Source organism: Argentina anserina, chromosome 7 (assembly GCF_933775445.1).
Source record: "Argentina anserina chromosome 7, drPotAnse1.1, whole genome shotgun sequence".
In the NCBI taxonomy this organism is placed as follows: domain Eukaryota; kingdom Viridiplantae; phylum Streptophyta; class Magnoliopsida; order Rosales; family Rosaceae; genus Argentina; species Argentina anserina.
The window spans coordinates 20,716,886-20,730,979 of record NC_065878.1 but is presented as its reverse complement, the minus strand read 5'-3'; the positions used below and the strand labels follow the sequence as shown (position 1 = coordinate 20,730,979).

General features: G+C 38.2%; 1 protein-coding gene and 1 non-coding gene across 3 annotated transcripts; both read right to left on the bottom strand.

Moving 5' to 3' along the window:
• Positions 1–366: 366 nt before the first annotated feature.
• Positions 367–4,839, bottom strand: LOC126803907 (potassium transporter 2). 2 transcript variants are annotated; one of them, XM_050531631.1, is made up of 10 exons: positions 4,674–4,839; positions 4,282–4,384; positions 3,923–4,157; positions 3,588–3,833; positions 3,455–3,508; positions 3,091–3,351; positions 2,520–2,572; positions 2,318–2,435; positions 1,865–2,119; positions 367–1,616 (listed from the first exon to the last, which is right to left on the bottom strand). In XM_050531631.1, the coding sequence occupies exons 2-10, from the start codon at positions 4,318–4,320 to the stop codon at positions 511–513; spliced, it is 2,367 nt and encodes a 788-aa protein (XP_050387588.1). In that variant the 5' UTR covers positions 4,321–4,384; positions 4,674–4,839; the 3' UTR covers positions 367–510. The 2 variants fall into 2 exon arrangements, with proteins under 2 accessions (XP_050387588.1, XP_050387589.1); XM_050531632.1 differs by having other exon boundaries at positions 4,547–4,676.
• A 4,153-nt stretch (positions 4,840–8,992) lies between these two features.
• On the bottom strand, positions 8,993–9,180 carry LOC126804261 (U2 spliceosomal RNA). Its single transcript, XR_007673217.1, has one exon. It is a non-coding gene; the product is annotated as a U2 spliceosomal RNA (small nuclear RNA).
• Positions 9,181–14,094: the final 4,914 nt, after the last annotated feature.

The window sequence follows — 14,094 nt, the reverse complement described above, 5'->3', positions numbered from 1 at the left end:
TGAATGATGCAGGGTTGTGGAATGCAAGTCTGCAATCTATTGAAGTGGGTGCACGCGCACCTTGAGGATCCGAGAGGAGCATGATGCAAGACGCCATCCATTTTCCCAGTTCTGTCGAGTTTGAAGGTCTTACATGTATAGGACCGCCAATCTTTGTTCTTGATTTAATAAGAACTGTTGCCCCGAGTCAACTGGCTTGTTAGTAATGTATATCATGCTGTTTATTTGCTTTTAAAACGCAGGGGCTTATTTAAATATGAATTAGAGATGCAAGACTAATGCAAGTACCATAGCTGCAGAGATGGTCATGATGGTGATCACTGATCAAGCCTGAGTGTGTGATAAGAATTAGAGTTAAAAGTCATAATTTTTACAGGTCCTGATGGTAATTTCATCTTGCAGCATCTGTGATTATAGCAGCTAAACACTCCTCTACAAACCATTTTAACTACACAATGACCTTTTCATCGGAAACAAAGACAAAACTATCTGGGTACTTACATCTGTGGCCTAAACAACATAAACCATACCAACCTCAAGAAGCGACACTGGTGGCACCTTGAGCGCCACGTCCGCCCCCCTGCAGTTCCTCCTCATGAAATTGTATCCAAAGTTGATGGCCAACCTCTTTATCACAGACGAGCCCTGCTTTGCTTTAACATGTGTATGCCCGAGTATAAATGCAGTCCCAGCTTGCTGAGCTTCATGCAGGTCGTGGAGCTCTTCTCGTAGCATTTCATTGTCAGTTGGCGTATCCGCCTGAGAATCATGATCATCAATTGCGAACCTCACTCTTCTTTCCACGGATGCCATCTCTATGACATCTGTGATACTTTCATCAGTAGCAAAACCAGCAGATACACTAGTCTGCTGAGTCTCCTCCATCTCATAAGCTGGTACCCCAGAGTATGCTACTGTTCCAATCACAGCCAATCTACACTCACTCAAATCTGTAGAGCGGGATGCATCATCTTCAGTGCATGAGCTAGTTCTACGAGGGCGATACCAATCATATCGAATGAAATCAGACAGCTTATCAACTAGCTGGGATTCAAATGAGTCAACATCCTGGTGAACATCACGGTATCCATACCGAACAATGCACCTATAGGACCGATGAGCTGCAGGACCAACACGACCCACCAGGTAGCGCTCAGCAGGAGGCACATAAGGAACGGGGACTGATTTTACACACACAAATACTAGGATGCGGTGGAAAGCAGGGAGGTTTGTCACAAAGCGGGAGAAGTTAGCAGGAATGCCAGATGTGAGATCAGTGAACACAAGGCCAATTCCAGGGACCCGAGCTATTCCCAAGCTTGGACCCAAGGCTAAAAGCCAATCTAATGAAACCTTGTTGTGGAGATCATATTCGTACTTCTTGATAGTTGCATAGTGCCAAACAAACATGATGGTCATCAGGAACAGGGCGAGAAGAATGGGGAGCCAGGCACCCTCACGGAACTTGGTAAGCGAAGCTGAGAAGTACAGCAATTCAATTGACCCAAAAAAGAGTAGGAAGCAAAGGGCTAGAATAGGTGGTTTGTGCCAACAAAGGATGATCACCAATGAAGTTAGGCATGTGGTCACTAGCATAACTGCCATCACAGCTAACCCTGAAATCAAAAGAAAACAAAACTACATTTTCATCCTTCAGAGCACACAACTCAATTTACTGCTTCTTTCAGCATAAATAATCTATAAAATTTAGGATCTGATGCCATGATAAGAATCGCTATTATAAGTTGGGGGCAAGCTGGTAGAAGAATTCCCTAAAAGTGCTTAGATTCTGGAAAGGAAATTTCATATGAGATAAGCTTTCATGGATTAAAAAGTGACATCACGATATGAAAATGGGAAGTACCTGATGCATTTCCTATGTGTTTTGTGTCTCTGAATCCAATGGTAACCGCAATGCATAGGATCATGAGCATCCAATTGATTTCAGGGATATAAATCTGGCCGTGTATCTTGTCAGAAGTGTGAGCAACCTTAACCCTAGGGAAGCAACCAAGTGACTGGCTCTGGTTTATGATAGAAAATGTTCCACTGATGATTGCTTGGCTTCCCACAACAGAAGCAAGAATGGCTAGTACAAGGACCGGCCATCGCACAATATCTGTACCAAAAACATTAAACCAATACATATTCAATAACAAGTATTTAAAGTTCTAAACTAATTGACTGTAGTATGACCAGTTAGCCTAAAAGATTTAGGACATGTTCATTTAAGTAATGCTTTGATCATCAACCCTCTGCCTGATTCTGCAGATGTTTTAATCAATCCTGCCCATAAAAATGACACAAACATACATACGTGGAACTGAGATATAAAAGCCGATCTGGTGGTTGCTGTGATGATGTTGCGATAAGTAAGCAGCTTGACCCATGTATGCCAATATAAGTGCCGGATACACCAAAAAGGTAAAAGCAACCTGTTGCAACATTCGTATTAGAATGCAGAAAAGTATTCTTGATACATAAAAAGACACTAATAGAATCTTCAAATGTAACATTACCTGAATGGCAGAATAAGAGAAGTGGCCAAGATCAGCAAACATTGCCTCTGAACCTGCAATTATACTCACACACATCAGTACCAATTATTCAGTGTTTCTCTCATTATTCGTTGGCAGTTAAATTACTGGAAAACTTCAAAACCATCTCTTCAGATTTCTGTTTTAGATTAACCAATGTATCCAGAACTCAAACTGAAGTTAAGCTCTAAACTTTCAAACATCAAGTTAAAACCAATGAAAAGGTACATGGAGTTCTACGGGGTTTCATAAGAGAGTTTGTGCAACAACAAAAGAAGGGGAATTCACTCTGTGTAGACTATATTGTTTCAATCTATCAATAACTATACACCTTTCTCTTTTCACATAAGCTAAATGAAAATCTCAATCTTGAAATTGATGGCTTACATTATAACCTGATTTTCTATGGACACACAAATTATTACCCTACTGCACAGACATTTGAATAGTAGACTAGTTCAGGTTCTCAGAATCTCAACTTTTGGCTATACTTATGCTTTATATATAGGAAAAATATTACGTAGTGAGGTAGCTGTTATGCAAGAAATGTTACCTGTTATGCACAGCAATATACCACCTAGAGACATCCATCCACTTATTCTTGTCTTCCTCAAGAACTTGAACATGTAATATGGTGAAAGAGCTTGATAGACATGCCGATTCCAATGGAATATGTTATATAAGCCAAGAGCACTAATGCACAGAAGCCACGCCACCACGACTGGTGCAAAAAAGAATCCAACGCGATGTGTTCCATAGTGTTGAAGTGCAAATAGACATAGCAATATGAAACAAGTAATTGGAACCACAGCATCTGCAAATCGGCACAAGTAAAGATTTGGTCAGCAAGTGCAATGTGACCTGTTTAATATAAATGGAATCCTGATATCTTACAAACATGAAAATGAGAAGCTTACACAAGTGATGCTCCTTGGACATGGATAATTCCAGGCCAGACACTGCAGAAAAGACTGCGAGAAAACCAAGCCATGAGTTCTCAGAAAACCACAAGGAATTGCATCTTTATGTTTTAATTGGAAAGAAGTGTACCTGACATGGCAGGAGTGAGCACTCCATCACCAATTACCATACAAGTGCCAAGAAGAACAAGAACCAGCAAAGCAGTATGCAAGGTCTTCGACTTCTCAAGTATCACTTTCAACCAGGAACGTTTTTCCTTCTCCGGTGGGTGCTCTAATTTATAAGTAGAGACTGCCTCATCAGCTAGCTGACGATTCGGTAGAAGGCTTACTTTGGCATGCCTACATATCAGTGAATAGAGTGCAAAAGTACCACCTGCAGAAACATACATGAACCAAAGGTCTTAAAACTTAAGACCTTAGCCTAAACTATATACGCTTTTTCAATTGTTCAAAAGTACCTACCCTCTCCATTATCATCGGCTCTAAGGACTATGAAGACATACTTGACAAGAGGGACTAGAGTAAGAGTCCAGAACACAAAGGAAAGTACACCATATATCTCTTCATTGGTTTCTGAATGTTGAATGTCTTCTGCGAATGCACTCTTGTAGACATAGAGAGGGGAAATGCTCAGGTCCCCATATACCACGCCAAGGCTCTGGTATGCTAAGAGCAGTGTATTCTTCCAAGAGTTCTTCTGAAAACATGGTTCAACATGCAATTCAACTTTCTGAGAATTGGGCTCATTTCCAGAAACATACTGAAATAAGTTGGCAATATTAAAAACTCATTTCCAGAACTAATGAACATAAAGCACTAACCTTTGAAGTGTCCCAACACTTGGCCTTCTCAAGATCCATGGTGCTGCTCAGCTATCTGCTAAGACACTAGATTTCATCTACTGAACACAGTTACCCTTCAGATCTGCATTGACACAATACAACTTTATTGATTAAACCAAGTAGAATCTAAATCCTTCAAAAGCCATTTAATGATTACACTTCCAAGTACAACTATCCAGTTCCCTATTCAGAAGAGATGAAAGGACATAACCCAGTTTCCAATATACCCACATGAGCTCCATACCTCTCTACCACATTCCCACCAAATTTTTGAAAGCTGAGCTATTTTTTGCAAATTTCCAGAAAAAAAATAATGAATACTCAAAAGGATAAAGCCGCAAGCCACAGCCTATGGAAGGAAGAGAACTGACCAGAAACCGAAAGAGTTGCACAACATCACCTCCTCTAGAACTATTCAGACAATGACTCATCAAGATAGAAGGGCCCTCAATCCTTCTCTGACAGTTCTTTGGTCACTATTTGCTTCACCATACTCAGCTTTTTATGGCCAGTTGCGTAGAGAAAAAATTAACACACATCTCTCTGACAGTCTCAAGTCTCAACCTTTCTATCAGACAATGATTGAGAGAATTTCAACCTCCATATTTAACAGTGTATATCAATAATGGAAACCATTAATCCTACAAGTTTCACGAGAAAAACATAACCAATTATGAGGAATGAATCTTGCGGAAACATGAAGGGTACAATCACGTGAATCAAAGACAGTTACTTACTTACACTTAGACCGAAGAAAACAATGAGAAAAAACGAGTGTATATTCTTCTATAACATACAAATAGTGCCCACGCAGATAAAGCTTAATTCAAGGTCCATTTATCACAGACTCAGAGCCACACTTTCTTATCCTCAATACTTGATTATTTATAGCTTATAATGAAGTTCTGGTTTTTCAGATTCCCCACCTATCTGTTAATCTACTTCATTTATTAGCTTAAAAATTGGAGAAGATCAAAAGGGTAAACAGTCACTGTCACTGTTCTAGAGTATACCAAACTTTAATCTGTAGCAACTATACGTTTATAGTGAAAGGATTGAACAGCACCTATTTGCTAACAAGGACTATCACTTTATCTAGTCCAATCAATGTAGGCAACAGCCATGTGAAGCATACGTGTCGGTTTCATTAGACGAGTACTGATGAACATGCAAGCTATTTACCACCAGCGTACTAAATTGCTTAGCTTTAGCCCAACTTGTTGTATCAAGAAAGGAAGAAAGGCAGAAAGGTTGGGTCTTTTCCCCTATTCCCTAAATCCCTCTCACCCATTTCAAACCCACTTGGGTCATTTGTCCTTTTTCCATTTCAGCCTAAAACCCTTTAGCTAGATTTCCTTACCTATCACACTGTGCTGAGCTTGAAGATTGTGACCTCCATTTTTGTCCCAAAGACAGCTCCTTTCTTCAAGATTTTGCCTTTTGAAATCAACCATCAGTAGATCAGTTTGTGCTTCAACATCTGAAGTGAAAGCCATCAACCTTATGTTGTTACAACACAATTAGAAGCCAAACAAGAAAAGTTAGTACCTCACCCTGTGCTTGAAAATGGGGTGGATTTGGTGCTGATTTGGGTGTTCATGAAGAAAGCCTTATATGACAGTGAGAGTGAATATGAAGAATAAATGAATGGACAAGAGTCTGTGAAATGTGTGTATCAACCGACCATGGCCAATGTCACCTGATAAAAGCCTCACACTATTCACTATACTATTAAGTAAAGACTAAATAGAGATTTGTATGAAGCATTTTAATAGTGGAAGAACGTGGTTTAAGTGCAGGATGCTGATTCTGTCCGAGAACTAAAAGGATTCGTATTGATCTTGAGCCATGAGCGAGAATCAGTCCACCTTTAAAAAGTGTCGATGAATCATAACGAGAATGTTTAGTGGGATGAATCAGTCCACCTTCTAGTTAATGAGAATGTTCAATTTCATAATAATACTTTGTTATTGGAGCAAAGGATTAGATCAAACTCCCTAGTGAACATTGCTATCATGGAGTCAAACCCCATAAGAGCCCCAATAGATCTAATGAAATAGACTCGATAGTACGTAAAAAAACGTATATATATGTGTATGTGTGGATGAACATGGGAGCATTCGGTTATGCACCCGAGCTCGGAGAGCCCAAGGTTTTTAATGACCGTACTACCCTTCCACTGTAATTAACGTCCCAAATCGACGGCGTCATGAGTTGGAACGATGTTTTGTGTTATGGACTGGTAGTTCTTCTCACTCTACAAGTAGCATTCATGTTTTCTCCTGATAAGTATTTCATGAACATGAAAATTAGTTTGCCAAGAGGTCTTCTGATGCCTCATAGATAAGGTCTCACTGATATTAGTTCAGTCTCTATGCGCATGCATGTCCTTAGTTATGGAGTTTTTGAGTACAAGAGACCCAGGAACATACTCTTTATGATATTTTGGTGCTTTACCCATCATCTAGTTTTTCTGGTGAAATTGACCCTCCTATAGAGATGTTGGGTTGGAGAGATCGGAGAATGGCGCGGTGGGTTTTGAAATTGGAATTTGGATAAGAAAGATGAGTTTGAGTTTGGGATGTTCCATACTTCACTGGGTAAGAAAGGAGTGGCATAAAGATTATTAGGCTATCAGATCTCCAAATCGACACCAGAAAAGTGAGATCGATGTTGGCGGTGCGATGGAGGCGAAGAGCAGAGAAAGAGAAAAAAAATTACAACTTGATTCTTGACAAATCGAAAGGTAATTGAGTTGGAAATGAGAAAGTGATAATGGATTACTGAAATCGAAGGTTGGGTAGTTCACTGGTATTCGACGGCGGCGTTGAGTCTATGATGGTCCTTCACCGCTTCAATTTCAATTTGTTGGAGGATGAGGATGCATGTATGGTTTTCTAGCATGGAAAGGTTTAGGAGGAGACAGGAAAGATGATGGTGGGAGAGACGTGCTCCGATCGTGCTTGACGGCTGCAGTAGGTGGGCAGTGATGGCAAGAAACAAAATGGATTCTGGAAAATTGATCAAATTGTTGGGGGACGATAGAAAGCTTCTGTCATAGGTAGTAACGTCAACGATTTGCAATACTAAGGCGTAAGGGCAAAACAAACCCATATGATTCCATGTTATTCAACTATAGTAAAAAGATTAATTAAATGACCAATCTCAGAATGACACGTAATAGGACAAAAACAAGGCTCTCCGGGGTTGGGTTCATTTCAGAATTGGCGATGAACATGCATATGCACACAAAATCGAAGGATAATATGCACACAAAATCGAAGGATAACGAATATTTAATATCTTTCACTTTACAATAGAGAATTATACATACATGTACGAATATTTTCAATACGCATGTAATTAGAGGATACAAATATGTTGTGTATAACCTACATTTACACACACTGATTAAATATGTACAAGGTACTTTTAAGTTTTAATGCAATTTGTACAATCTAGTATCAACCAATACTTCGGAAGAATAAATATGTTTTGGAATATGAATTTACTCATGGATTGTGAAACTATAAATACAAATGTAAAACTTTATTGTATTCAAATAGACCTTCTACTCTTCAACGTATCAAAAACATTTTTAAGAACTACGAAGTTTTAAGACTACACAAACATTAGTCCCTGGATTATTCATCACCTGCATCAATCTATCGGAGAAGATGAGTAAAGCGACACTTGTTCGTTCGCATGATAGGGCATGGTTAAACAAAAATGGGATCCATCCCGGTTTACGTGTAACTAGACAGAAATCGAATTCTGAATAATGGTTCCCTTCATCATGACAATAAAAAGATGAGATGCTATTTATAATTCTACTAAGGGACGTAATGATTCATCCCATCAAAATCAAAGCATTTGAAATAAGTTCGTAGGTTTCGCCAACACCATGCTATAGTGCAACACTGCAACGCATTGTTGGAAACATTCCCATTTAGGTCCGAATAGGATCCCTCCGTTGTTTCTAGGATCTCTGGTCTTTAAGATCGTCTTATTAGATTAGAGGAATCGGGCCAACGATTCTCTTCTCAAAATAATAGAGAGATTCTTTTTTTTTCCACTTAGTGAGCAAGGAGCGCATCATAGGGGTAGATCGAAAACGAATTGATTGGCTTAGATTTGAGCAATTTGGAATTTCACATTAGAAAAGTGAAGATTCATCCTTGGGTTATATGGATTAATACTACACACTAATATGTATGCCTTTTGTGGAAAAACCTCATACCCGAACTCTACCGGGTGGCTAAAGTGGGGGGAGTATCGACATTATTAGACCCGTGTGTGTGAGATTGTTGGTCATTTCCACACAACAATTGGTATCAGAGCCCAAGTTATGTTTGAGATTTGGTGTCTCGTACGAATGAATTTGGTGGAGCTCTCATTTGGATTGGGGGGTCACAAGATGTTTGTGGTCGAGGTGGAGCTATTCGGATCGTGAGATAATTAGTGATGACTCGAATCACGCCAAGATGGAGATTGTTGGAAATTGATTGGCTTAGATTTGAGCCATTTGAAATCCCACATTGGAAAAAAGTGAAGAGTTATCTTTTGGGTTATATGGATTGATACCACATACATTAATGTCGAGATCTTTTGTGGAAAACCTCATACCCGAACTCCACCGGGTGGCTAAAATGGGGGGAGTATCAGCATTATTAGACCCGTGTGTGTGATATTGTTAGCCGCTTCCGCACAACACGCATAGCCAACGGTTGAAGACCTCAATAGAAAGCTATTGTTTCAGACTACTTTCAGGTCATCCCCTTCAAAACATTGATTTAATACGATGTGAATTATTAACCCAAATATCAGATATTAAATTAATAAGAACATATACTACAGTTGATCTTAACAAGAGGCGAAAGGTATGTTTCAATTACCATTAGTCCAACTAGTATATCTCTCCACTAATTCTTAACATATTGTTTCGATGTGGGATTCAGTGTTTGCTTAATTGCTTGAAAATGATTGATAATTATATTTGAGGCAAAGCAAACAAAATATCATTCACCAAAGTTCAAATTTGTATGGGAAAAGGAATTCCATTGATCGATTGGTTAAGAATGAATACATACGCTTGATCCTTCCTGCCATACAACACCTTTCACTGTACAAGATATATAAGCAAATAACCCACATCTAATTTCTTGCAAATATGACCCAATTGTGACTTGTACAAGTAATTTGGGACTACAGTTAGCTGAAAATTTGTGTAAACATGTTCAGGAAAGCCAGAAGAAGAGAAAATTATTCGATTACAATAATACAATCCATGTATATATGTATAAGTAATGGGGGCGTATATATAATATAACTATGTTTGTATTAACAAGGTCGTGGTACTCACATCGATCTAGAGATGCAAACAGAGGAAAATATAACAACAAAACAAGCTAGGCACAGCTAGCTTGATCATATTATTTTCTGTGACCAACTCCAGGGCTTGGAACATCACCATACTGTCGATAATGAACGTAATCTCCAGCATAATTAGCAGCAGCTTCTTCATGATCAGTATCCTCTATACCCTTTTGTGATGACATCGTTGTTCCTGTAAAGCCATCTTCAGTAGATGTTGCTGCCCTCCGAAACGCCGTAGACGAAGAGAGAAGAACAAGAAGCAGAAGCAAGACAATAGTCACAATACTCATGGAGCAGTAGTCCATCCTCCTAGCCATCATCATTTCATATATAGTCTCTCTGCAGAAAAGATTATGCTGAAGATATGAGTGGAGAAGAGGAAGTTTAGAAAGAAGGCCGGGGTAGGACATATATATATATATGCATGCAGCATGCCCCCATTAATTCTGGTTCTTGTTTAGTGCATGCCATGATCACGTATGGTGGTGGTGTCAATGTGTCAAGAATTAAAGCTAATAGAGAGAGATGCATATATGCATTAAAGCTAAGCTTCATAATTGAAAGATGGCCCAGAAATAGGACCAACAAACATACAGTTGATGTAGAAACACAATGACTGTAGCTTGTTTATTTGCTTTGGTAATGAGCTAGCAATATCATAACGTCTGAGTTTTTGAAATACGTTGTTTGTCAATCTTTGACGCCAATTAATATATATATCTTATAACTGCATCATTACAATCTGGGGCCGTATATAAACCGTGCATGTTAACTTGTCGACACAGTTCATACGAAATTAATCGTATGTGGAAAGCTTTTTCCAAATACCAATTGATTGAAGTTCTCTATACGCCAAATATTACTTAATTTTACCAGAAGATGGATTAATATATCTGGGTACAGCCACTGATAGCGGACTCCTATTATGCATATTTGTATATTGACATACTATTATAGTACTGTCTGGGTGATCATTGTCTTCAGTGTGAAAGTAAAATAACCATGCCTGCTGACTTCGATGAGGCAGTCAATGCTGTAGTACTTCAGCTGGAAAATGGTGGATGAAAGTCATGAAACAAGGTTGCTACGTGCTGCATAGGGACTTCCGATCGATTACAGTTTACTGCGTGAATGGAATCTCGCGAATTTACGATGAAAACTATGCACGATGATACCTGCAGGAACTGATTACTATGCCTGCCCTGTCTGATCTGCAGAACTTCATAGCCTTCATGTCATTCTTGTCGATCATAGGAGTTTCAGTCTTGTTAATGTACGTACGTGTCTGAAAGGATCTAGGAGTTTTTGCCACACAAAGAAAAAAAGGAATGTGTCCATGCATCTCCGGATTACATGTTTGCTAGCAAAAAAAATTAAAAGAATTACAAGTCTAATTATTAAGCGTACGTATCAACTGTATGGGAGGATTAATTACAGAATGGTGATCATCATCTTTGTATATGAATAGTAATCTCCGATAGTGGTAACATGTTATATATGCATTCTACTTGATTTCCAGGATTGGGAGCGAGAAGGCAAAAGTATGTTTCGAAAAAATGTAGGTGACTATATATCTTTTAATTTTTAAGATAACTATGGAGGTGACTATCTTTTTCCGATGACAGTGGTAGTGTCTATTGAAGAATGCACCTAGTACATATGTGAAAGTTTGATAGGAGTCGTCGAATATCATACCTTAACTCAAAGTCCCTAACATTAGGGTGATAATTCTTCTCCTTCTTTTATGATCGACGAAGGATAAGGTTTATAAGGGAGGGGTGACTAAAAGGTAGAGTGGTGGGGACTGGTGATATCGATCGATCATGTTAGTTTGTTTTGGTACAAAAATGTCAAAGTAGTCATGGGGCTTTTTATAGTTCCATTCTCTGATTCTTCTTCTTGCTTTAAAAGAGTCTTTCATTTGGTCGTGGTCTTAGCCAAAGGCAAGAGAACTCTGGAATTGAAAAGGCTACAATTCCATTAATATGACTACTGCGTGCTTTCGGATACTAGTCCAAACCAATCAATGGCATTGATCGATCCAGCAATTCATGCCTATTACAGAAAAGTATTGTGCTGACTCTCGATCGTCTATATTAATCATCACCGGTCCATCTTACCCAACGACGATGTAGACCAGCTCCTATTCTGATTACTGTGGAATCATCCAGCTCCCGAATATATCCAACTTCCGACATAAACTTTCAATCCCATCGATCACTTACTACATCAAAGGAATGACGTACCAACTACGAGAGAATGACCCAATGACATCTATAGTACTCAAGTCTAGGATGAGTAGGATCTCTGTTTATTTCCATTATTGTTCTCGATCATGATTGCGTAATCAATACAAGAAATTGAGTCCTTAGTTTCTCTGGCTGCTGTAGATTCGTTAATTTGTTTCAAGAGTCGGTGACTACTATTCAGAGGTGGGTCGACGTCGATCAACCTCAGTTACTGGCCGGGTGATATCTCGATTCGATTCAAAATTTCAGAATTTGAATCCGGTGACAATCTTGTACGTAGTTATGTTTTAGTTTCTTACATTGAATCGAATTAAAGTATAAATGAAGTGTGACATCAACGCGGAAATTTTATCCATTGGCTGTCGCCCCAAACGTATTGATTAATAAGAGTAGGTGAGCCTCGTCCTTTTTTACATCACCTTTTCCTATGGAGAAAAGACATGCATATTTTTTTTAAGGACTTGGAATCTAGTCTATCCACGAGACTCAGCCTCACATCCTGTTTCATTTATTAAAAATAAAAACAAAAATACATAGTAATGGGGCTAGACTAAAACATTGTCAAGAGAAAAAGAAGACCAAATATATATAGATCAACTTTTAGGGTATAATCTATATCTCATATTTCAACTTTTAGGGTTTAATCTTTATATCATCTATGTAAAATTTCAGCAAAATTAAAGGCATTTAAGACATTCAAAATTGAGATTTAAACTTAAAAACATGAACGGTTCAAGTTTGACATATTTGACGCGTCCATTGCTTTCACCAAATTTAATACCTTAACGATCACCATTTTGGTTGAAATTTTACATAGATGATCTACACATTAGACCCTAAAAATGAACGGTGGAGATGTAGAAATGTATATATATATATAGTCCATATCCATAGTGAACATTTACTCTGAAATTACAGAGTGAAGTTCCAATTTTGACATACTTTTCGGTTAAATTTTTTCATCACAAATGATTCAGTATTTAGGCATGCTATTAAAGAATATTTAATCAAGATTTACACGAACGGTTCACGTTGTAGAGATGATCTTTAATAACATACCTAAATATTGAATCATTTGTAATGAAAAAATTTGACCGAAAATGTGGTAAAATTGGAACTGCACTCTGTAATTTTCAGAATAAATGTTTACTATGAATAGAGACTATATATGTATAACACTCCGATATCGATTACAGTCGGTTCTTTGAATCCCATCAAGTGTGACATAAATTCAATTCAACACCTAATCAAGCCGGCATACATATCTATGTTTTGGACATCTTATGTGGAAGCTATCAATATATGGTCACGCAATTCATACTTGAGAGAAGAAGCTTCCTCTCGAGCTCGGCCCTCTCAAACTTTTATTTAGATCATTTTAGAACAAAAACCATTGCCATTCAACTAAACTTTTGTATGATTACTATTTTTAAGTTTACAAACGCTCACCTTATATATCGTAAGATTGAATACCTAAAAGGAGGATACTATACACATTTGATTCAGTACAAGTAAAAACTCACTTCTAAAATGCTACTGTAACTCATAACTTTATACTATGAGCCAGGCCAAGTTTTGACGGTGGGTTATAAATAAGGAGAAGAAGATCGGAGAAGTGTGAAGGAGAATCTAACGTGCGTAACAAGAATCCCGTAGTACTTTACGCGGGACTCGATCGTCTTACAAAGAGTCCACGTTGGACTAAAAGCTGGCAACTTTTGAATTTTGTCAAACCCTTGTGACGTGTGGATCAAATCCAATCACGGGCCCCTTGCCCACTCTCAGTCCTTCCCACGCGCTTTCTTCTTGTAGATCAAGATAATAATCAAGCAAATCATGGTGGGTAACACTAAAATAACTCAAAAACCCTTGGACAGTTGGAAAATATTTGTCCTAAGTTTAGGGGCAAGAATAGGAGCTAGCAAGGTCTTCTTCAATTTATAGAACAATTATTAAGCCGGACAATTCACAGTTTTTATATTAGAAACGTACAAAGTAATTGAGTCGGGAGATATTTCGTTCATCATTGAAAAATAATATATATATTTTATGTCTTCAGATTGTGTTTAGTTTCATTTGAATTACTTTAAAGATAAAATAAACGATCACATACATATAAAACAACTAGCTAGCTATGAAAGCAGAAACCACAAGATAAAAAATAATA